The sequence below is a fragment of the Takifugu rubripes genome, chromosome 8, assembly GCF_901000725.2.
Source record: "Takifugu rubripes chromosome 8, fTakRub1.2, whole genome shotgun sequence".
In the NCBI taxonomy this organism is placed as follows: Eukaryota; Metazoa; Chordata; class Actinopteri; order Tetraodontiformes; family Tetraodontidae; genus Takifugu; species Takifugu rubripes.
Window position 1 is genome coordinate 18,741,822 of NC_042292.1, and position 24,759 is coordinate 18,766,580.

The following is a 24,759-nucleotide window of genomic DNA, read 5'->3' on the forward strand; positions in this document are numbered from 1 at the left end:
GGTGTGTGTCCCTACCTTGACGACGGCAGGTGGTGGTCTGATTCGGTGGTTGCTGCTGGCTGCATGGTTCTGTGCTTGGCCACCTGTGTATTGATTATAGCTGAGCTGGGAGTTTGCGGGTGCCAGAAGGAGCTTCTTCAGCTGTGAACAGGGCCCCAAATGGGGGGGGGGGAAGTGAGTGTTGTTGTATTCAAATGAGCATTTTCTTTCAATTAGACAGCCTGTTCTTCGTACAGACGGACGCGCGCAGACAAATTTGATTACACGCGGACATTTGTTCGAGCGCTTGCCTACAAGTGCGCCTGCGGGCGTCCGCCAGGCTTTGTGTCATTTTTCTTTAAAACTAGTACTTAGCAGACAAATTACAATAGTTGGCGCCTCAACCCCGCCCCCCCCCACACACACACACACACCTGTGGACTCTGGATCTCAGAGCTTAGCTTCTTGATTGGATCTGACCCACCCAGACAATCGCTGTTGTTAGAAAGGACACGGGAAATATCATCTCTCCAGGTCGGATTTAGTGTAAACAAAGCAGGACCTCTCCGCTGTGATGGCGTAAACACTCCGGGCCATTAGGTTAAATGTCATTTGGAAGGGACCGGCATGAGGAATAATGGACTATAACTGAACAGAACGTTTTAGCCCAGATGGTTCGATCAGGTGGAGGGGGAACAGGACGGCGGAATGAGATGACTCGGCTGCACCGGGATCGGGAAAGATGAAGTTAGTCTTCCTGTTATGGGCACTTCCCTTAGATGGCATGATGGTGGGCCTTTGGTATGGGTTCAACCGCCCCCCCCCCCCACATCTGACAGACCAATGGACAGTGTTGGTGGCCAGGCTTTAATCTGGTGTCACCAGGACTTGGCAGAACAGCCCCCCCCCCCCAGCAGGCTCGGTGGCCACTTCCTCCGAATAAAGCATGTTCCGACCTGAAGCGACGGGAGGATGTTGCTGTTGATCTTACCAGGGACGGCTCCTCGGGCTCGGGGGTGCGCGGCGAGCCGTCGGGGGACGAGGGACAGCTCCTGTCACTGGCATTGGTCACGTCCCCGTCTGCCAGGGCCTCAAACGAAGGCAATCCGTCCTCATCCACCGGGATGCTGTCCAGGGTCTCTGTAAGCACTGCCAGCAAGTTGGCCTCATTTTCTTCATCTATCTTCTTAGGAGGGGGGGGGGGGGTGCAGAGGGAGGGGGGGGGGACAAGAGACATAGAAAAATAGGACATTTTAGTCCGACAGAAGGTGCATGTCATTTATTCGGCGCTCCTAAAGGTGGTGGGTGCTGCATGTTTCCATTGTTAACAGAAATCAGTTCTTTTTTCTTCATCCTTGCAGCCGCGTCGACTCCGTCCCGTCAAATTGTCTCCCTGTGCGGACAAGTGGAGCCTGTCACTCATGTTTTAAGTACACAGCTTACTGGACCAAAATAATACCCCCCCCCCCCAGAAACCCATTACCAGGGCTGACACGTAGCGAGTACTTTGGGACGACAGGGAAGGGTCAGGCTGGGAAGCTGCGGGGGTGCCGGAAACAACGCCGGAAAGATGATTCCCCTCACCCCCCCCCCACAGATTGGCGAGAGGATTGCCTGGCTGTCAAGATGTTTGCAAGCAATCGGCAGATAAGGCGAATTACCACCCGCCGACACTAAATAAATGTGGTCTGTTTAATGTGCTGGCACGCCAGCCGAGGCTGGCGAGGGGCGGGGAGTTAGCATCAACATTTCATGACAAATAAAGTGCACGTTGCCACTCAGCGCCCCCCCCGACGCCCCCCCGCCTGTTTAATGGGGGGATTAGAACTCGGCGTAAGACGGGGCCACGGGTATGTAAAGCGATGGAAAAAGAGGGACGTGAGCGATCGGCATGGGAGATCCGGTCGGCATAATAACGCGTGTGTGTAAAGTGACAACAGGAACTGGGAGTTCCAGGGCCAGCGAAGCCCCGGGGGACGCTAAGACAGTGGAAAGATAAACAGCACCATCACCCTGGGATGTTCCGCGGCCAGCTCCAACAGAACAAATCCCTTCATGCACATGGCAGGATTGTTATCGCTCGGCGGTGGCGTGTGTGCCATCATCACGCTACCGGGGGGGCTGCGAACCGCCGCCATGGCGGCTCCATTCGGCAGATTCCCACTTGCATGACATCCGCCCACCCGCTTGCTTCCATTTACCCCATTGATTTTGCCCGATCACACACACACACACACAACACAGATGTAACGATGAGATAGTCACAACTGTTAGCTGCCCCCTCCCTCCCGTCCCTTCAGTTTTTATTTATAGACGACACGGATATCTTGGACATCCAGTTAGCTAGCTAACAGCCAGTTAATCTGATTCGTCGGTTTAAATCAGGGGTACTCAGTCATTATTAAAAAAGATAACGAGTACATATTTCTCAGATAAGGCCTTGCAGGAAATTGCTGTGTATGAGGTGGCATGCCGTTTAATTACTTGAAAGGAGCTTCGAATCCACTGTGCTGGAACCCACTTTGACTGAAATTGCAACCATTTTCCAGCCACCCAAGTTATTACCTGAGCACTAAATGGGAGGGTATTAGCGGCTGATAAATCCCCAACCTTTCATTTGCCCAAACATACATCCGCGCACCAGAAATTGAAAATAGCATCACTTCAGATGACTCCAAATGAGTCTTTAATGAAGCAGCCGGCCGTGCCCGGGTGGGGCTTTATTCACCTTTCCGGAGCAACTTTAAATATGAGCATTCTCTGGGAATTTCAGTCTCCGTGACACCGCCTACATTAAAAGTTAAAAGACTCTTCAATCTTCCTTATGTCGCGGTTTAGAAAGGATTGGGAGCTTTTCCGAAAACTGCGGCAGGTTCAAATATAGACGTTCAATCCTGTTTCCCAAACCTCCGCAAACTGGGAGGCTCCCCGCAGACACGACGTTCCCGGATGCGACTCTGAAGGAGACGCTCGGAACAATAGCCGGAGTGGAGGTTAGCGAGGAATCCGGAATCTGGGTTAGGGAGTTTTGTTTTGCTCACAAAATAATTATTTAACTGAGAAATTCCGGTTGGAACAAACGAAGCTGCCGGAGAACAAGGAGCGACGGAGTGCAGCCGGACTTCCTGAACAATGGCGCCCAGAGGGAGCCGACGGGATAACCTGGCAACCTGCTGACAGCCACGTCGACCGGAATCGATGAGGCAAAGGGTTCCAGAGAGGGGGCGAGGGCAGGAAGAACAAAGAACGGGGAGAAAAATGGCCTTGGCGGGAGTGCTGGCGCCCCCACCCCGCTTAATGGAGCTCGCCGAATTAAAGAGATCTTAACAATCCTGAGCTAATTGTGGGATCACGATATATTAACCCCATTCCAATTCTAAAGGGGACCATTTTGTGGCTGTTTTATTCCAAATGCCTCAATTACCCATAAAACATGCTGGCAAGCGCCGGCAGCACCTCCCCCCCCCCCCCCCCCCCCCCCCCCCCCCCGCTCCACTCCAGTCGTTCGTTATGAGGTGAGGCCCTTTTGTTATCGGGCCGGCTCGTCTTTGAGATCGTCCTTGCCTCCGAGTCTTTTATTGAGCTCCTCAGAACAGCTTTGTGTTCCAACAGATACTATTTGTGCAACTGATAATGGAAGGTGAAGGCAAAAAAAAAATAGCTAAATTAAATCTGCTAATTGCTTCTTGAGGATCCAGGCGCCCCAGCAAATCTGCCAGGGATCAAAACTTCAGCTTATTTTAGTGTGGAGTGTGTGTGTGTGGGGGGGGGGGGGGGGGGGGGGGGGGGCATTTAGGTGTTAAAATAAGCCCAATGTGTGGTGAGAGGGGCAGAATGATGGAACCATCTGTGAATAATGCAGAGTTTCAACAGCAGCTGTCAGAAGCTTGAAATGAGCAGCAGAACGTGTGTCAGACACGAGATGTTGGAAGATATAATATCTGCCATTAAACGGGTCATCTGGTATTTAAAGTGCCCCCCCCCTTCACCCCCCCCCCCCCCCCCCGCAGATAGACCGCCAACATCCGGCGAGTTCACGCCGAAAACATTCTAAATAAATTGCTGCGTAGATTGAGTGGCGGGGTTAAATCCGTCTCTTGACAATTTAATTGCATTGCTTCATCTCAATCTTTGCCCCCCCCCCCCCCAAACACACACACACACACACACACCCCACACAACCCCCCCGTCTCCTCTCTGCTCTGTCAGATTTCAGAAACATTTCCTCGGATAAAGTTAAGGCGCCGGCCAGGCCTCCTAATCAGGGCACAATGGCAAGCTGTTAGCGGAGGGGGGGCCGCCTGGAGGGGGGGGGGCCTGGAGGGGGGGGGCGGCCTGGGTGGGGGGCGGCCGGGGGGGGGGGGCGCCGGCTTGGTTGTATCGACTTGTCGCGTCTCCACGCCGCCGCCGCCGATTTGCTAAACAAATAATGTCATTCTGTGTTATTACCCCCGGCTCCCAGATTTCAGAGCAGATTTATCAACGTCAGCGGTGCGAAGGCGTCCGTCAGGCCCGACGGGTCGGCGCCACACGTGTGAGCGTGGGGGGGGGCGAGGGCGAGGGCGCGGCGAGGGAGACAAATCACGGCGGCCGCCAGAGACGCTCGCTCATTTAGCACGAGCTCACCGAGAGGAAGCGAGCGTGATTATGGCGTGGACGCAGCGGCGGCGCCGTGCGCCGACCCGCCGACCCGCCGGGCCTCCTCAGTCATAGAACTAAACGTTCCGCTTCCGCTTGGATCAAGGTTGCGAGCGGCAACACGCAAATACGCACAAAAATATTTCCCGGAAACGAGCCGGACTGGACCCAGCGCCAGTTCCAAACTGGTCCAGTCTCTAAAATCCAGAACTATGACGGTGCCTCGGTTCCCCAGCCAGAACCAGAACCCTCAATCAATACAACCATTTAACGAGTTCCTGATACCGGATGAAATATGAGGCGGTTCTAACGGGTGAGGGCAGGAATACTCGGACCCATCAGGCAGGACCAGGACCAGGACCAGGACCAGGACCTGCGAGCGAGGGCGACTCCCAGGAACAATCCGAGTCTGTTAGCACGATATCGGCTGATCTGATGAGCGAGCGGGGGAGGGGGAGTAAGAGACACCATTTGGAGCGGGCCACAGGGAGACCGGAGCGCTGGTATCCGATCCCGACGCCGGCCCGATCCCAGCACGCCTCCTTCCTGTGGGAGGTTAATAGCGCCGCCCCTGCTAATGCTAACGGCCACATTTCAGACCCGGTCCTGCCTGAACCTGCACCAACCCTCGACCCGATCCGGCGCGAAGCCTCCCCGCGCACGCCGCTTCCCCGAGCTGCTGTCGCTCCAGCCGCCCGACAGATGGTCGGAGCGGCCGTTTTCCAGCCCCGGCGAATGGCGTGCGGCGGTAATGACCGGACGCTCGCTTTTTGTTTTGGCAGCTCCCTCCCCGTTGGCTTGGCAGGAGGACGGCGCTGATTGCTGTGATTACTCTGACTTTGACTTGCTTTGACGGTCACAGCGGGAGCGTGGGGGGGGTGGGGGGGGGGGGGTGAAAACAGACATTTGGAGGCCAGGATGAGGAACGTTGGGATAGATGGAGATGTGTGATGAGGAATGCTGCTTCCGTCTGCCTTTTTTCCCGCCTAATGGCATGCAAATAGCTGTTTGCTTAAGTCGGCAGCTCTGAATGTGCACCGCTGTGGGAGGGGGGGGGGGTTTGAACACGCTGTTCTGCTGTTGATAAGGCGTTGGAGGAGCACAGCGAGGGGGGGGATCGGGGCGCAGGAACGCTTCCTAATGTCCAATCTTTCCAAATGGGCTGGGCCACGTCTCCTGGCTGAGATCTAACCCCCCCATCAGCGCTCCAGCGCGCCTATCCACGAAACAATTAGACCCACGGAAGGCCGGCCGCTCCACTTCTGACATTTACATGGATTGGCGAGGGTGGGGGGGGCGGCCCGGACTTCCTGTTTCTTTCGCAGCGTTATTATCCCCTGCTGGCTCCGCCCCCGCACGCGCGCTCCGCTCTGACCTTTCCGGCCCTGCCAAGCCCATCGAGGGTCGGTGGCGTTTCATTTGTCACAGTAATGTCTTCCTCGGAACGCTGCCAGCGAGGGGACGGCGAGGGCGCGGCGGGCGCCACGCCGGGACGCGTCCCTCAGCTCGCCCCGGCGTCCCGGCGTGGACGCACGCGCAGGCGGCCGCGGACGCCAGATCACAAATTTATGGTAATTGAAATGGAATAATCTTTTGGGGGGGGAAACGCAGTCGATTTGATTCAGCGGCAAAAAAAAAGGTCGCCCGATTCAATTTGCACTCGATGGCGCGACAGGAAAACACCTGAAAGCAAACGATGTTATCGCCGCCGCGCAGGCGTCGCCACTTACCCGCCGCATCAAAGCTATTTGCTGATTGCTAAATAAACGCATTATCTTTTACCTTGACTTCTGTGCGCGCTCCCCGGCGGCCGCAGGCCTCTTAGCCACGTGGTGACGTTGCTATCTGAGCGGTTCCTCCTCCCGCGCGGGTATCGGCGCCACATCAAAGGAGCCGTGAACCCCCCCGACCCGAGGACACGCCTCAAGGCGACCGCGAGGGAGGAGCGCTCCGACGTCTGGTGGCGCACGTTATCAGCCCGAGGAACACGGCAAAGGGTCAGCAACCACTTGATGGCGAGTGTCTTTGCCAGCGGCGCAATCAGGTTAGCATAGCGCTACGAAGCGGAGCGCCGGGCCTGGAAATGGGCCTCGGGACGGAGCAATCAGGCGGTTCCAGGGCCCCCCATTACCCCGGAGCCGCGGCCCCTTTTAAGCGCTCGCTCTTCAGCACGCATAAGAGACGTACCTTTTTTTGTTGCAATTTTTAGAAGAACACATTCACACTGGTTTGGAAAAAGCGGAAGCCCAGATTTTTCCTCATCAAATATGCGTAAAAGCTTCTGCGCTCGGTTCGGGCGGCGATTGGCTGGCGAGGGAGTCATCCGAGCCTCCCGTCCCTCGTGCCTCGGAGAGCCTCTCCGGCTACTGGGGGCCTGTGTGGACTTAAACGCTTCGGGGGGAAATAAGCTGGGGCTATAAGCATGCAGCGCACATCATCAAACTTCGTTAGAATGGAGGAGGCTTTTTTCCTGCTCGGATGACAAAGCTCTCAAGGAAAAACTGGAGTGGGCAGAACGAGTCCGTCGTGCGTCCGGCGCCAAAAACTGCAGCCTGACGACGCGTTCAAATCAACTCAGCTACATTACAGCCTAACGTGCTAGTTATAGCTAGTTTGACAAAAAAAAACACAAGACCAAGGCTAAGCTAACGGCTGCCATCGTGTCTATGATGAAGCTACGCGCGTGAGCTAGCATGCTAATTGGGGAGGAACTCTCCCCACTCCCTAAAGCGGCCGTCCTTGGAACGATGGCGGCTACCTCCGGGCAGGGTGGGAGGCTCCGGGATCGGGCTGTTGGTCCTGAACACGCGGCCGCGGGCACCTCGCGCTGACCCCGACCTGCCATGATTCCAGCCGTAAAACCACCAAAGCAGAACTTTCTGATGGCAGGAAAAGGCAGCAGAGAAAAGCACCCCAACACGTTTGAATTGGATCGCTCGCCTATTACCCGGAACAATTCCTGCCCTCCTTTAGAGTCCCATTTGCCCACCGCCCACCGTCACGCGGCCATCTCGCCGTCGCTCTCTCATCGCTTTGTTTCCATCTTTCACTTCGCTCCGCGAATAAAAGACTCCTTCCCGTCTCCTTATCTAAAGTCTAAACGCTACAAAGAGGGTCGCTCTTGTTCGGCGGCGGCGTTGCAGCATATTGCCGAGAGCGCGTGAGTAAATAAGAGTCGGGGGTGGATTATTGGCTTAGTCTTTTGGCCAGGTTTGAGTGAAACAGCCCTGAAAGGCTCTTAGCCGAGATTACCCCAGGTGCTATAAATAGCCATTCCCACCCCACACACACAGGGCAGGAAGTGATGCGACTGTTGTGTCTGGCCAGGGAAAAAAAGGCTATCTGATCTGTGTTCAGGGTGTCTCAATTACGCAAAGACACACGGAGCCTCCGGTGTGTTGGGAATCCACCAGGGGCCGGGATCAGCTGGGGCCGGCTCGCCAAACTGTGGCGCAATCAGCACAGATGGAGGCCCACTGGGAGGGGAGGGGCGGGAAGGGGGGGGGGTGAACACACACCATAAAGACTGGCAATATGTTTAACCTGATGTGGTGTGGCCCCCCCCACCAGAACGGCCAGAGGGGGAAGCTAAATGAATGCAGACTAAACTGGGCTGCAGGGATTCCTGAAGGAATCGATCCGGGATTAAAGAGGCCAAAATAGTGCCGTCGTGTTGGGATGCGGCTCGGCTAACAGAAGAGGTGAGCTAACGTGCTAACATGCTGACGCGCGCCCGCTCGAAGGTTAAATCAACACAATTTCTCCGAGGAGACGACCCCGGAGGGCAATAAAATATGTCAAATGAGGAGAATTTGCAAGAAAAGAGGAAGGTGAGCTAAAGCAACAAGATTAAGCCGACGCTGGAAATTCTCTTCGTTATTTTGGAGCGGGACGTTCGGGCCGGTCCGAACTCCCTCCGACCCGCTCCATCCGACACCCCCTAATGTGCTGCTAGTGGTGCCTAGCAATAGCTAAAACTTGGATCGGAACTTGACGCGACACCGACACCCAAAGGCTGCAGCTAATGTTAGCCTTTAGCGCTCCTGTTTGCGTGGAAGCTGTTTTTCCGAACTGTCCCAGAGGGAACCTCCTTCATATTTCCCCTTCTTGCTTTGGCTCTCTCTCTCTTCCTTTCTTACCTTCTTCTCTCTGCCTCATCTTTCCACGAGCCGGCCTGCGGAGGCCAGAACCACCAGCCTGCAACAAACAGCACTTTGCCAGAGAACAGAGCCCACGGTGCCGCGGAGCGGCGAGCTCAGAGCTCTCGTTGTGGAGTGGAACTGACAGACGAGCCGGCGCTCCCTGTCGCCCCGACAGCTTCCGCCGCCGCAGGTCCGACTTTGCCTCCGGTGACAGAGGAGTTCTTCCATCAGACGGCACAAAAGGACGCACCGACGTGGTTAAAGAGAGGAGGGGGAGCGGAGGACTCCTATTATACGGAGGGAATATGATAATTCCCACACCCTCTGCTGGAGTGGTGAACTGGTACGACTTTCAAATGTCAGCATAAATTTGCAAAATAAACGCAGGCAACAGGGACAATAAGGGTCTCAGCTGCCCGTGTGTGTGTGTGTGTGTGTGTGTGTGTGTGACTTCAGCCAAGTGGGCGAGGTAATCTTCAGCAACATGTCATCAAAGCTCGCTAAAGACGGCCGCCTTATCCGCCGTACTCCCAGCGAAGCGCAGAGCATCTGTCCAGAAACGCACGCGACAAAGCGGCGTGATGAATGTCAAACGGCGCCGCGCGCCGCTCCGCTGCGCGGCCGCCGCGGGCGGCGTGCGTGCGCGGGTAATGCCGTAAGCCTTCGGATTGTGTTTTACCGCCTGCAAAGCCCGTAACCTTTTTCCGCGCGATCCGGAGCTCCGCCTCATCCATCTGTCACTTCCTGTCTGTTCCACCTGGGCCTCCTTCGAAGAACTCCCTCCAAGAACTTTCAAGGTTCCGCTCAATGACTTTCCAGGAGCACGCTGAAGACGTATAGAGAGACGCTGCACGCTAGCTCAACAGGTGATGGCGTCCCCCAGCAGAACGTGACTGTCTTCTGTCCTTGTCCCCTCGACCCCTCGTCTATCAATAGAGAACTTCCATAATCACATCCAGCGACTCTGCCGAAAACAGTTTGACAGCGCGGCCGGCGGGTCATCGCGCCTCGGCCCGGTTATCTTTGGCAGGACACTGGGAACTTGTTGGAGTGGCCCCCCCTTAACAACTGCAGCCCGAAATAGAAGGCGGGTATTCGCTGTCGGCCGGTTTGAAGAGGTGTCAAACACTGTCCCAGGAAGGCTAGCTGCTATGTGTGTGTGAGTGTGTGTGTGTGTGTGTGTGTGTGTGTGTGTGTGTGTGTGTGTGTTCATAATTCTTCATAGTTCAGGCTGGAACAGTTTGGACAGTGGCAGTGAATAGAGGGAAAAGGCCAGCCAGAGGACAGCATGTGATATAAGTGTGTGTGCCTGACAAAACACACACTCTCACAGTCACACACACACACACACACACACAGGATCTGATGATCTGGCTCCTGACTCCACACTCTCCCCACCAGTGGGTGGCGCTAACGAGGCCGCTGGCGTCAGAAAAACGTGCAAAAATCTCCGTTTCTGCATGAAATGACTTATTTTTCCGTCTGTTTTTCAGAACCTGATGATTTAAACGAGCGGCTCATTCGCGCCGTCGCTAACGGAAACCAGGATTTGATTATTTCCCGTCGGTTTGTTCGTTCGCTTCAGTTTGTTTGAGTGAAAACAGAAACACAGTGAAGCTTTGTCTTCCTGTCTCAGCACTCCTGAAAACGGGCTCAACGTCCAGCGGGACCATTTGGTGTTGGGGGGGGGGCGGACAGCTGCATGCAGCTGCTCCCCCCCCCCCCCGAAAAATGTTCGGATTTGTTACGTGGACACGAAATCTAAGAGTGGACAACTTTAATGTGGGGCGCTAACAGCAACAAACACGTTCTTTAATCTTCAGCAGCTGAACGGCCGCGTCTGAAAAAGCCAATCACAGAGGGAGGGGGGTGGGGGGGTGGGTGTGTGTGTGTGTGTGTGTGTGGGGGGGGGGAGGTTGTACAGCCGCAGCCTTCTGATCCTCGCCGAACTTCAAACTTTCCCCTGTCAGATTAAGCGGGATTATCTGGGCCCTGCAACACGACCAACTGAACACTTCATGTGGCGAGCTGAAACTTTCCAAGGAAGGAGGGGGGGGTGGGGGGGGGGGCGCCATACGCCTTATAAAATGTCCCTTCACGCATGACGCCTGTGCCAGTGGCCGCTGGTGCTGCTGGTGTGCTGAGTTCTATTGTGCTTTAAAAGGACACTGTGATGCTTTTACTCACCTCCAGAGACCAAGCTAACGCATGCTAACACACGCTAATGCATCCTAACGCACGCTAACATACCCTAACGCACGCTAACGCACGCCAAAGCCCCCGACTGCTGATGGATTTGTAGTTTAGCTGCGCTTCGGACAAACTTTGGTTCAGGTTTCCAGTCAGAAAACCACTTTAGAGCCACCGCAGGCGCGATTCCGATCGGGCTTTTTGGGCCTTTTCACGGCTCCGACGATATAAATAGAAGCTGAAAACGACGACGGGCGAACGTGGAAAGAATTCAGAGTTATCAACTGGTGCCTGCAAGACCGCTGAGAGGGCGCAGGCGACACGCAGAGCCTGAAAACGTGAGTCGGTGGCAAGGCCTCACACACACACACACACACACACACACACACCCCTCCTGAGGCAAGGCTCAACCGTCCAATCTCAGTCTTTCTCGTCTATCTCTGCCACTGATAAAGGCTTCAGGGGGACTTGGAAGACGGCCTCTAACACCGAAGGCTTTATGGCTCTGGCCCCCCTCCCTCCCCCCCCCCCCCCCCCCCCAGGTGGACTTCGTTTAAGCGACAACGGGAAGATGGTCGGAGCAAAGTTGAAAGTTTTACACTCTCGTTGGGTTTTGCAATCCGGTTTTACCAGCGTGTCGCTCTGATGTGCCGCGCGGAGGGACGCTCCGATCAAAGAGGCGTCACGGACAAAGGTCCTCCGCCGGCTTATCGGGCCTCGTCCGCCCGGGTTTTGGCCTCGGTGTTTGTCTACGGCTGCCCGTCACATTAGCATGTTGACTGCAGCGGCTACGCCGAACACAAAAGAGTTCCCCCGAAGTTGGCAGATCACGAACGCCACCAGGAGAGCAGCGGGAACATCTCGGAGGCTCCGGAGAGCGTCGGGGGGAAAAAAAGGCAACCGCTTCTCTTCTTCCACAACAAACAACGCTCCCAGAGCACGGAGGAGACGGAAGCCCGTTAGCTTACCTCGAACAGGTTGGCCTCGTTGCCATACTGAGCGGAGATGATCTCCGATTGGTCGCTGTACCACTTGAGACCGCCCAGGAAGCTGTCGGCGTCCAGGTCGCTGACGTCCAGCTCGGAGAGGTCCAGTTCGGGGAGGTCCGGGCAGAGGGGCTGGTCTTCGCCCACCAAGGCAGCACACTGGAGCACAGGGAGCACAACAGAAGCCGGCGTTTACATCACAACACACAGGCTGGAAAATCTGAAAATGCAGCCCCCCCCCCCCCCCCCCAGAAGCAGCTCGTGAGCGCAGCGCCCCCCCCCCCCCCCCCCTCCCCCGCTGGGCAGTCACCAGCCACTTCTGTGTAATGGAGCCTGTGTGTGACAGCTGTCCCCACTTCCTCCCTGCACAGATCACCATCATCACCACCATCATCCTCACTGTTGCCTCTCAGGCTGGGGGGGGCGGGAGGGGGGCACGGACATGCTGAACGCCACCGCCTGGCGCCTCTGAAGCGTCCAATCTCGTGTTTTCAGAGGGTCGGAGCAGGAAGTGGTGGATGAGGAATGGAAGAGGGGGAAAGTGCCGATTCCCTGCAGAAGAGCAGCGTGACTGCAGCTGCAGCGGCCCCCCCAGCAGCGAGATGCACCAGTAACACCAACACTCGAGCCCGTCACCGACCCGGCTGCAAGAGGAGCCGGGGGTGGGGGGGGTCGGACCCCCGGGGGTGGGGGGGTCGGACCCCCGGGGGCGCGGAAGGAGGGCCGAGCCGGCGGAGCTCAGCGGGGACTCGGCTCGGGCTTCCTCCGCTTTGACAGCGCCAACGTCCGGATGTTCGAACGATCAGACCTCGGGTCAACTAATGGCACGCGCTCCAGCAGCGCGCGGCTCGTTTACGCACGAACCGCGCAAAAACGCACCGGCGTCGCCGGGAGAACGTTGGCGGAAAGGCGAGGGGGGTCCGGGAGGACCGCTCCCCCTCTCTACCCCCCTGTGCGTTCTCAACACGCAGGTCAGGGAGCGCGGGGCGTGCGCGCGTGCGAGCGCGGAGCCCCTGGATGAGAACATCCGCTGAATCCGTCACTTTGCCCCCCCCCCCCCACTCTCACATTCTCCCCGCGCAGCCCGTCAACGTGCAGCCGCGTCGGGTCGAAGAAAAATCTCCACCGTGCATCGGTGTGAGGTCCGGGACGCGGATCCAAGTGGAGCCAGGACGGCAAACCGGGGGGGGGGGGGCGGGGGGGGCAAGGTCCCTTTGATGTGCTGGACTGTCATCACGACGGCGATGAAATGAAAATGAGGATTAAGGCGAACGGAGCAGGTTTACTGAGATGAAATGAGAACCGGGTCCCGGTGTGGAGGCTGCGCCGGAGCCGGAGCCGGAGCCGGAGCCGGAGCCGGAGCACACGCTCCCCCGCTCGGGGACGCTGGCACGGACGGAGCCCGGGTCCTGCTCGCGATGCTCCCGTCCGCACCTGAAAAGAACCTGCGCCGCATCGAACGCGCCAGCGGCAGAAATACCTGACTTTCAGACATTTCCGTCATTGCGAGGCGCCGGAGCGCGTCAAATCCGCGATGTCCGACAGCGCGAGCCTGTGGAGGGTCCCCGAGCCCGCACGCGCCTCGCAACTACGCCTTAAAAACCGCAGGGAGATCCCGCACTCCGCCGGGGCTTATATTCCTGTGGTGCGCGTCCCTCCGCATCCTCCGCCGGGTGTCCAGACGCGCACGACGCGCCGGCAGCGGCGGCGGCGGCGGCAGCGGCGGCAGCGCGCCGCGGTCCGTCATTCCAGGCAGGAAAAAACTCCAGAGGTTGGGAGAAGCTTCGGATGCTCACCTCTAATTCTCTCCACACCGAGTCCTGGTTACACCTGTCCCACGCCATCCAGCCCCTGAATGACGGTCCGGGATTTCGAACAAAAAAAATAAAAAAAGGGGGGGGAAAAGGGGGAAAAAAAAGAAGAAAAGCAAGTTTAAAAAAAAGAAGGAAATCCACACGCGCTTCCCAGTCGCACTCGCACCAGCAACTGCTGCCCCTCGCCGCGAATGAACCGAGGGCACCTGTCTTACAACTGCTTTCCATCACATGACAAAGCTATTAAAAGTAGGCAGGGGAGTGACTCCGCGCTCCACGCCGCTCCGCCGCTGACGCGCGGGCTGGGGGGCGGGGCGAGCGCGCACGCAAGCACGCACGCACGCACGCAAAGAAACCAAAAAAAAAACAAAAACCCACCCCACACCGTCGGGATCCATCTGTGCGCGGAAAAAACGCAGCATTTCTGCGCAAAACGACGCCGACAAAGTTCAATAAATAAGAACAAGCGCGTGAGAAAAGGAGGAAAACGGGGGGGGGGGGGGGGGCGTGTCCGTCCATGACGGGACAGGTGGGGGGACCATCTGACGGGGGGGCGTGTCCGTCCATGACGGGACAGGTGGGGGGACCACCGTGTGTCCACTGTCAACAGGACGTGTTGCGGCAACACAGGCGCCGTGTGGACACTTTCAACAGTGTGTGTGCGCGCGTGCGCGTGCGCGCGTGCGGGAGAGCCGACGACGTCAGAAACTACGGGAGCCCGTTAGAGCCACCTTCGCCTCGTGAGCCCGCGCCAGGTTCTGGCGCCACGTGCCCGGAGAGGCCCGGTGGGAGCAGGTGGCGCGTGCGGTGACCCCACGGAGCCCAGATGGACCCGGCGCCGCCCCGAGGCGGTCCCGGGGAATCATGGGAGCCCGGCCCGCCGGGACTGGGAGTTCTGGCGAGTTACGCAACAACGCCGCGAAAGACGCCGGCTAGTGGAGATGCTAATCGGATTTCTCCGGAAGCAGCACGTGAGTCACATGACCCGATGTTGCCGTCACGCCACTGAGGACGCCAGACGCTAAAAATAGACACAAACGTATGGTTCCCTTTGTTCAGGCTGACCTTTGACCCCTTTGATGTTCGCTACAGCGGAATAATGCGTCGTTACGTTAACGGAAACGCGTTTATTCCAGCCGCTCACGCTCACATGACGAGAACGTGGTTCACTGACCTCGGCGCCACTTTCACGCCGGATCACGTTCAACAGCTCCTACAGATGTGTGTGTGTGTGGGGGGGGGGGGTCTGTGTGTGTGTGGGGTGTGTGTGGGGGAGTCTGTGTGTGTGTGTGTGTGGGGGGGGGGGTCTGTGTGTGTGTGTGTGTGGGGTGTCTGTGTGTGTGAGTGTGTGTGGGGTGTGTATGTGTGTGGGTGGGGTGTGTGTGTGTCTGTGTATGTGTGTGTCTGTGTGGGCTGTGTGTGTGTGTGGGGTGTCTGTGTGTGTGTGTGGGGTGTGTATGTCTGTGTGTGTGTGTGGGGGGTGTGTGTGGGGGGGATGTGTGTGTGTGGGGTGTCTGTGTGTGCGTGTGGGGTGTGTGTGTGTGTGTGGGGTGTGTGTGTGTGTGTGTGGGGGGGGGTGTATGTGTGTGTGGGGTGTGTATGTGTGTGTGTGGGGGGGGGGGGGTGTGGGGGGGATGTGTGTGTGTGGGGGTGTCTGTGTGTGTGTGTGTGTGTGTGTGTGTGTGTGTGGGGTGTGTGTGTGTGGGGGGGGGTGTATGTGTGTGTGGGGTGTGTATGTGTGTGTGTGTGTGTGGGGTGTGTATGTCTGTGTGTGTGTGTGGGGGGGGTGTGTGTGTGTGGGGTGTCTGTGTGTGTGTGTGTGTGTGTGTGTGTGTGTGTGTGCGGGGTGTCTGTGTGTGTGTGTGTGTGAGTGTGTGTGCGGGGTGTCTGTGTGTGTGTGTGTGTGTGTGTGTGTGTGTGCGGGGTGTCTGTGTGTGTGTGTGTGTGTGTGTGGGGTGTGTGTGGGGGAGTCTGTGTGTGTGTGTGTGTGTGGGGGAGTCTGTGTGTGTGTGTGTGGGGGGGGGGGGGGGGGGTCTGTGTGTGTGTGTGTGTGGGGTGTCTGTGTGTGTGTGTGTGGGGTGTCTGTGTGTGTGTGTGGGGTGTGTATGTCTGTGTGTGTGTGTGGGGGGGGTGTGTGGGGGGGATGTGTGTGTGTGGGGTGTCTGTGTGTGTGTGTGTGTGTGTGTGGGGTGTGTGTGTGTGTGGGGGGGGTGTATGTGTGTGTGGGGTGTGTATGTGTGTGTGTGGGGTGTGTGTGTGTGGGGTGTGTATGTCTGTGTGTGTGTGTGGGGGGGATGTGTGTGTGTGGGGTGTCTGTGTGTGTGTGTGTGTGTGTGTGTGGGGGTGTGTGTGTGTGTGGGGGGGGGTGTATGTGTGTGTGGGGTGTGTATGTGTGTGTGTGTGTGTGGGGTGTGTATGTCTGTGTGTGTGTGTGGGGGGGGTGTGTGGGGGGGATGTGTGTGTGTGGGGTGTCTGTGTGTGTGTGTGTGTGTGTGTGTGTGTGCGGGGTGTCTGTGTGTGTGTGTGTGTGAGTGTGTGTGTGTGTGGGGTGTGTGTGTGTGTGCGGGGTGTCTGTTTGTGTGTTTGTGTGTGTGTGTGTGTGTGTGGGGGGGTGTGTGTGTGTGGGTGGGGGTGTGTGTGGGGGGGGTGTCTGTGTGTGTGGGGGGGGGGGGCATCTATAGGGAAGAGTGTGAAAATCTGTTCACACAGATGATCCTGAGGAATCGTACGGAAGAGCGAAGGACAATTGTTTGGAGATCAAAGCGTCAGAAACAGGAAAATTCCGCCACATAAGAAAGAAATGTTGTTTTTTTCTCTCTGGGATCCGACTTTAATCCCACATTTGTTTAACGTTTGGTCCCTGAACAGGGAGCGATCCTCGGCGGAGTCCGTTGTGGAGGCTGATCCAGATTATAATCTGTCTCGGAATATTCAACAGAGCGGAAGCTTCAGATCCAGCCGGGCGGGAACGTTTAAAGACTCGGAGACGGATCCTATAAAGGGAAGCTCCCGTTTCCTCTCACTCCGTCGGCCTTCTCCGGCTCCTTCTGCTATAAATTGTGTCATCAGTCCTCCGAGATCCCTGCAGCCGTGGGGGGGGGGGGGGGGGCTGTGTGTGTGTGTGTGTGTGTGTGGGGGGGGGGGGGGGGGGGGGGGTGATTCATATCACTTTGTTTCACGTCACGACTCCCGGCTGAATCTGTCCGAGCATCTGGACACTTTTAATCCAGGATGGCTGCGTTTGTCTGAATGAAATGAGAATTAAAACGTTTATCCCTCTTTTCCCCCTCCTTTTTTCCCACTTTTCCTCTTTTTTCCCCTCTTTTTTCATTTTCCCCTCTTCCTGTTATCCCACCTTTTCCTCCTTCTTTTTCACCCCGTTTCCTCTTTTTCCCTCTTCCCCACTCTTTTTTCCCCCTTTTTCCCCCTCTTTTCCTCTCCCCCCCTTTTTTCCTTTTATCCCACCTTTTCCTCCCTCTTTTCCCCCCTTTTATCCCACCTTTTCCTCACTTTTCCCTCTTTCCCCCCTCTTTTTCCCCATCTTTTCCTCTTTTTTCCCTCCTTTCCCCCCTCTTTTTTCCTTTTATCCCACCTTTTCCTCCCTCTTTTTCCCCTCTTTTCCCCCCTTTTATCCCACCTTTTCCTCACTTTTCCCTCTTTCCCCCCCTTTTTTCCCCCTCTTTTCCTCTTTTTTCCCTCCTTTCTCCCCTCTTTTTTCCTTTTATCCCACCTTTTCCTCCCTCTTTCCCTCTTTTTCCCTCTTTCCCTCTTTTCCCCCACCGTTGCCACGACAGCGGCTGACTTTTCTGACCCGTGTTTCTAGGACATCGTGAGGGAAGCTAACGTTAGCCACGGAAGCTCAAGTGAAGTGGATCGTTGAGGAGCCGGTTCTGGTTCTGGAGGCCGTTGGGCTTCAGGCGTGAATCCCTGGACCGCGACCCGTCGCGCCTCCTCATGCTAACGAGCACTCTGGGACTTTCATGGGGAATATTTTCGGAGCGAAGGGTTTGGGGTCATCCTCAACCGGAGGAGCGGAGACTCGGAAGCGTCTGTTCTTGTTGGGAAAGGTCACGTAAAAAAGTTTATTTGGATCTGTAAACAAGGAGCAGCCTGGAAACCCGGACCTGTTCAGCCGAGCATTCACCAAACCGACAATTGCTTCATTAGCATGAGCAGCAACTCCGGAGCAACAGAACAGCAGCCGCATTAAAAGTTCCGGAAAAATCCTCATAAAAATACGACAAATTAAGAATCCAATTTTACGGTTGAGCTGTGAAACAGACAAATGATTAGCTCGCGGCTACCTCGCGTATGCTACGCCGTCAAATAAGAAAATTGTGGCTAACGGCTAGCTAACAAGCGCCACAGCTAACTTATGTTTGCTCCTGATCGTTAGCATCACATCAGTGCAGCTAGCTTCTAACACGGGTTTTTCTCCACTAGCTTCCGCAGCGCTCGTTCATTTTTAGCACGAGAAACTTTCAGAACGCGTTCTGTTTACGGCGGCGTGAATGTTTACGTAAAAACTAGCTCTCATCATCGCAACCGGAGCGCCTCAGAAGGGCCCAGAGCACAACAGATGCTACCTGGTTTTGAAATAGCGTGGCGGCGCGGTTGGATACCTTGACGGCGCAGAGTCCTTATAAATACTCTTAGCACTGGAGGAGCGCCAGGGAAGAATTAGGTCAGCTGAAGTGCAGCGCGCCTGGTGGAACGCCACGATAAAACAGTGCTGGGGGAGGAGGCGGCGGCGGCGGCGGCGGCGGCGCACAGGTAGAAATTTCTGGAACGGCACAACCAGTTTCTGTTTTTCCTTTTGTATCACGGAAACAGGAGCAGAAACACAACACCCCTGAGTCCAGACTGCAGTCTAATTATTCCAAGCAACGGGAAGAGAAGGAGCGCTGGAAAACGCACGCCAAATGCAGTTTTCCTTTTATTTTTTCTCAGCCTGCATACGGGAGCGCGACCACGAACCTGGAAAAATCCTTACGGCACAATAAAACTGATTTTATCGTCCTCTTTTTTCCATTTAAAGTCAGATTCCTGATACAGCCTCTCTGCTACAAACACAGTGAGCATGAAGCTAACGGGTCCCACGATAAGACGCGCGTCCTTAAATACTGACCTTAAGGCTAACGGGTCAAAGGTCACCATACTGCACAGAGACTCAAGTAACGCTGACGCTAGCAGGCTGGTACCGAAGAGGTTAAACCAGGTTCTGATACTTTACACCATCAACAGTTGGCAGCTAAAGCTAATCATGCCGTGTTCCCTCGTTCATGCTAACAGATGAATGCTAAACCTAAATGTTACGCATGATTACATCACAATGCCTGACGAAGGCTAAAGCTAACTGAGATGATGATGTCCTGCCCCTAGAATGAGGCTTTTCCTACTTCCTGTAACAACTCAGCTTTTCAGGAAGTTTGAATTCGCCATCGCACCATTCTCGTTCCATGCTAATGAGAGTCGTGCTAATGTGTCAATGGCTAATGCCACTAAAAACTAAAAGGGTCATGACATCACTGTTCTCTGTGCTATGCTAACAAGCAGCAATTCATGCCAATCGGTCCGACGTCACTGTCACGTCAAGAGTTCCAGGCTACAGCAGTGTAGCATGCTAGCAGCCCACGGATGAGTCATGAAAAAACTGGATTCTTTCATGCCGCCAGCATATGGGCGTCCAACCACCAGCCTGAAAAATCCTTACAGCACAAGAAAAGTGAGCGCATCATCACCTTTTTCCCCTTACAGGGTGCATTCGTACAACGCTACAAAGGGAGCAAGTGCTGCTGGGAAAGTGGCGTCCGCCCTCACCCGGCTGCGATGCTATCGCACGTACGTGTTTACCGAGACGTCGCGACTAAAATGCCCTCGCTGACCCCCAAAAAAGAGCCGCTATGGGTGGATGCTAATAGGGAGAAGGCTACGCTGATGCTAAGGAAGCGACGATCCCGTCACCTCCTCCCTCCACGTTGTGTGTTAGCGGCGCGGCGTTAGCGGCGCGGCGTTCCCACCGGGACCGTCATCGCTGCCACAATAAACAGGATTAATCAGCGCTGGCGTTGGGCACTTTGGTCCAGACGATGCATGTAATTAAGAAATAATTGGCATGTCATCTGTACATGAGGAATTATGACACATGCTACCCGGACGCCGCCGCGGCGCCGCGCCCTCGAAGGCTCCCGCTCGCCTCCACGCCGCCGCCGAGCTCCTCGCCCTGCAAACACTGTAATTCACTCACCGTGTTTATTTATTTACATGCTAACTCGCTTAAACACTAATTTTCTAACTTATTCATTCATTTACACGTTAACCCACTTACTTCGGCTCGCGCTCGCCGACTTATTCATTTAGCCACATCCGGGATGACACGCTTGGTCTTCGTTTACGCCCGCAGGAAGTGGCTCCTGCCCCCCCCGCCACAACAAAAGGGGGCGGCTCCGGATTCCAGGAGATGGCCGAGATGCCCTCGGTGTTTCGGGCCTTATCGCTCCTTGTAAACGCGGAGCTTCGGGATAAAAGCGCAGCCTCGTTCCCGAGGTGAGGAAGATGATGCGAAGAACACGCTTGACCTTTGACCTTTGTGTTTCCTGAGCAGGAATTCACCGGCGCAGCTTCGGCGCCTTTTCTTTGTTTTTAATGTGGCCTTCGTTTCAGGAAGAGGCCATAAATTCCCTTAGTAGAGCAGCAAAGGCTAAAGCTATGGCTAAAGCTAACACATGCCAACATGATGGGAGGAGGCGAAGAGCAATGGTGCGACTATAATTTATAATAAAAGCAACACATCCCACACTCTGATGCTAATACGTAACTGCTAATATCACGACGAGGCGCTCAGGATGTTTAAAGCTAACTTGAACCGTTGCTTAGATGTTGACACAAAAGCTTAAAATGAATGTGAGGCTAACAGGCTACTAAGAAAACAAACATGTTTAATGGAAACAAAGTCTGGATGTCTGGCTAACGCACGGGGCAAAAAGGCACCAGGCTATGCTAGGTGCTAAGCTATGCTAAGCGATCGCGCTATCGTTGTTGTACCTGTGTGGAATTTTCCTCTGTTGTCCGACTGCCAGGGAGAAATTGCTCAACCCACGGAGAAAATCTTCCACCGCACTTCCAAAGGTGCTACGGTTAGCATCGGCTTTTATTGCACCAACACGCGTGTTGACACAGGCTGTGATAGCAGATATTTAACCCGACAACGGCTTTATTGCCCCGTGTGACCCAGAACATTTTTACTGCCGATCGCTCCAATCTCGTCTTTCATCTGGCCGAACATCAGCGCGACGACCTCGCCGCTGGAGCTAGCCGCTGGAGCTAGCCACTGGAGCTAGCCGCTGGAGCTAGCCACTGGAGCTAGCCGCTGGAGCTAGCCGCGCTGAAACGCTCGCTAATACGCTCGCTAATGTGTCGCAACGCCTGGAAGTTGCCCGGCAGACATGAAAGAATTAAAGATCACAGCCAAAGTGCAACCAGGCAGAAAGATCAAAGCAAAACTTCCGACCACAACACCAACTTTTCCAGCTAACAGATGACGTCGGCGTTCCTCTTCTGCAGGTGAACAGCAGGAAGGACCTCATTGGACGATCTCCCATCCCATAATTAATGACGGAGCGGCTTTAATTACCCCGCGCAGCCCAACGACGCCGCAGCTTTTGTTTATTGAGCCCCGCTGACGCCATATTAGCAAAGTTGCGCTAATGATGGAGGTATTTTACTTAATAGCATTTTTATTACTCCCGCTAAGAATGAAGCAATTAATTAACAACGGGAGGATGAAGTTCCTCTCCTGTAATGGCCCCGCCAACGCAGGACATCATTACCCATCCGCACCACCGTTCATCACAACGGGCGGAGCGGCGACGGTCGGAGCGCCCGGAGAAGTTCGAAATCCTGAAAGAGGATAAATGAGGAAAAACCGCCAGAGGAGGAGAGACGTGTTCGGAGCTCCGGATGGACGCAGGTGAACGAGGAGGGAGGAATCCCGCAGTTAAAGCTCACCTGGCAGGAAAGAACGGCCGCACTTCCTGTCTCCAACAGACGCCTTTGGGAAAAGACGGGAAGGACGGAGAGAAGAGGGAGGTGGGAGTTCTCCGGACGGAGCAGGTGGAGGCGAACAGAGGCTGCTGGGAAATATAATCCCCAACACACACGCAACAAAAAGAGAGAGATTAAAGCATTAATCCTGCCGGAGGGAAAAAGATCCAGGAATAATTCAGAGGAATGTTTGGGGTTCCCCTATATATGTAAACGAGTATAAGGGTGTGTGTGTGTGTTGATGCTAAATACTGACATTCTGGCTGGTCCCCACAAGTACAGTAGAATGTTGGGGGGTCAAGGTGTGGTTGATGGGGTTGATGTTATACTTGGGTCCGCAGGGTCAGAGGTCAAGGTCAGGGTCAGAGGTTTAGCTGTGATGGTCAGGGACTGAGGAATGACTATAAAAAGATGTGTGTGTGTGTGGTGTGCGTGTGTGTGTGTGTGATGCGTTCAGGTCCCTAATCCCAGCAGGAGGAACCTGATTTTACTCTGATGATTCCTTCACATTCCATCAGATCCTCGTGTGCAGGCGTCACTTTCGGCAACAACGCGGATCCCGGGAATGCCGGGTAACATGTTAGCATCAATGCTAACAAACTGCACGAGTCGTCCCAGAGTTGTGGGAGTTTGATGCGAGGTGGACGTGTGGTCATGTGGTCCGTCATGACATCATAGGAACACGGTGTGTGTGTGTGTGTGTGTGTGTGTGTGTGGGGGGGGGGGGGGGGGTGCTAACACTCTCAGTTGTAACCCGAGTAGGTTAGCGAGGGGGCGCTCACATGTGCACGCTCCTGAAGTCAAAGGGATGGACGGAATAGTTGACACGGGCCCATCGTTGTGTCCCGTTCCTCGGATCTAAAGCGGGAACAGGCTTTAAACACTCCTGCAGTTGTCCCGTCCGGCCCGGCAACAACCGCTCCGGAGCGCCGCTCCCGGACACGTTCACCAGCCAATCACAGCCCGGCTCCTCAGCTGCCACCTCAGGGGGCCTGAACCGCACCAGGGACCCGACGGGGGTCGACACACCCCTCAACTTTGGATCTGTACGTTTGTTACCATGGTTACCGAGCAGTTTGCAACCGCGGCGCCATCGTCGGCCAACGGGGGCGTCGAGGCGTTGCCGTCGTGAGGAGGATGCAACGAATCCGTCAACATTCCGTCACCTCGCCATAATTACCCCCAGGTGACCGGACGGGGTCGAAACAGGAAACAGGAAACAGGACGGGGCCGTTAGCCGTTAGCCGCTGCGCGTTAGCGCCTCATCAGGAGGCGGCCACATGGACGGGAAGATAAATGGCGTTCTCTATATGCATGAGAGCGGCGGCGCTGCCGAGCGCCAGATAAGGGGGCGACGCCGCCCGCCGTTGTTTACAAGGTTCCCTTTTATGGATTTTATTTATAGCGGATCGCGACCTTGAATGAGATTAGCGAGTCAATAACAGGAAAAATTCACAAATTCAAGTTGCGTCCGCGGATAAGACGGCGCTGGCGAATTGCCTCCTAATGAACACTTCCCGGGGATAACGAGACGAGGACGCGTGGTGTTTAACAGTCACTGTAAAGTGGCGATACTGTATAATGACCAACGGCGGCGTGATTTTAATGGCCGCTCCCGCCGCCGCCGCGCGCTAATTTGAGAATGATTAGTTCGCCGTCCCCTCGTCTTTCCCCGGCAGAAATGTGAGCCATCAAATCTGGGGGCGGCGAGCGTGATAGCGCCGCGGGATAATTGAAGTGGGCAACGAGGGCCGACGTTCCAGGGAATCATCGAGATACCGTTGCCCCCCCCCCCCGCTGACATTTCAACGGATCGTCTGCTTCCAGCACGCAAACATGACGGAAGGCGGGAAAAGACTCAGGGCCGGAAAACTCTCCCGGCGTCATGCTAACGGTGCGTCTGGGATATCCGTGAAGGCTCCAGTAGTTTTCCGGTTCAGGTTGGGAGCCTCTTGGCCTGCAGGGTCTGGGAGCGTCGTTCAGAACCAGCGGTAAAGAACTAGTCCGGATCCGGATTCTGCTGATAAAGGTGGCGTTTGGTTACTGGGACTGGGACGCTTCCGGGCTCTCCCAAACAAGGTGTAAAATTCCACAGAAACAAAAGATTTCAGGGCTCAAATGTGCCGATTTACAGGTTCTAAACCCGGGAATGGAAGTCTGGAAGTTTGTGCCGGGGAGGAACATAATGGCCTCATCTTCCCGGCCTCCAGCAGCTCCTCGGAGGCTGCCAGACCCAAACAAACCTGCTTCCAGGTTGGCCGAGCCCAGACCGGGGCTGCACGGACCGGCTCCTCGCCGCGGCGCCCGTGAATGGATTCGGCGATCCTGATCTCTTCTTTTTTGTGCCGGCGCTCTTTGTCTCCATTGTGAAGCGTCGCGGAGCGAGAGAGAGCGAGCGGGAAGAAGAGAAAGCGGCCCGACCGGAGCTCAGTCAATTATCTCCCAGGTGTTTGACTGAAGCGATTGTAAGCGATCGCGGCCGTTCCCACGAGCCGGAATTAACCAGGAACAAAACCCGATTCAGCAGAAGTGAAGAAACAGCACTTTTGAATAAAAACCAGGCGCAGAATGCAGCAAAAAAGACTCATTGCGGAAGATAAAGTCCAATCCTGCCCCCCCCCCACCCCCCCGCCACCATTCCGATCATAAAACTCCGTCTTTTAGACAAACGCAGGGCTGGAATTGTGTCTGTGCTGCTTCCAGTCCCTCATTGTGTGGAGGTTAATTACTGGCGAGCCGTGAGAAAATGACATTCTCAAACCGGAGCCTCACGATCGCCCCCCCCCCCCTGTCCAGGAATGAGCGGCCTTCCTACGGGACCGCTGGGAAACGGCGGGTCTGGACTTCCTCCAGATCAGGTAACCGCTTCCTTTCCCAGGAGCCAAACTCCGCTACCCTCACAAGGATGAACTTGTAGCCGCCTCCGAATGCTAGCGCTGCTGCTTTATGTGGGCTCTGGCGTTACCA

The 24,759-nt window shown here is 55.6% G+C and overlaps 1 protein-coding gene across 9 annotated transcripts in view; it reads right to left on the reverse strand.

The window, feature by feature from the left end:
- The window catches only part of ppargc1a (peroxisome proliferator-activated receptor gamma, coactivator 1 alpha), a 207,086-nt gene that overhangs the window by 17,071 nt on the left and 165,256 nt on the right, over window positions 1-24,759 (reverse strand). For 3 of the 9 annotated variants that reach the window (XM_029839963.1, XM_029839962.1, XM_029839956.1), the window contains exons 2-4: window positions 11,918-12,094; window positions 971-1,165; window positions 16-141 (exon numbers count right to left, since the gene is read on the reverse strand). In XM_029839963.1, coding sequence (XP_029695823.1) covers window positions 16-141; window positions 971-1,165; window positions 11,918-12,094 — 498 coding nt within the window. Of the gene's footprint in view, window positions 1-15; window positions 142-970; window positions 1,166-11,917; window positions 12,095-13,415; window positions 13,646-13,731; window positions 14,074-24,759 lie in introns of those variants that run through there. The other 6 variants (XM_029839965.1, XM_029839957.1, XM_029839960.1 and 3 more) reach the window with 5 other exon arrangements.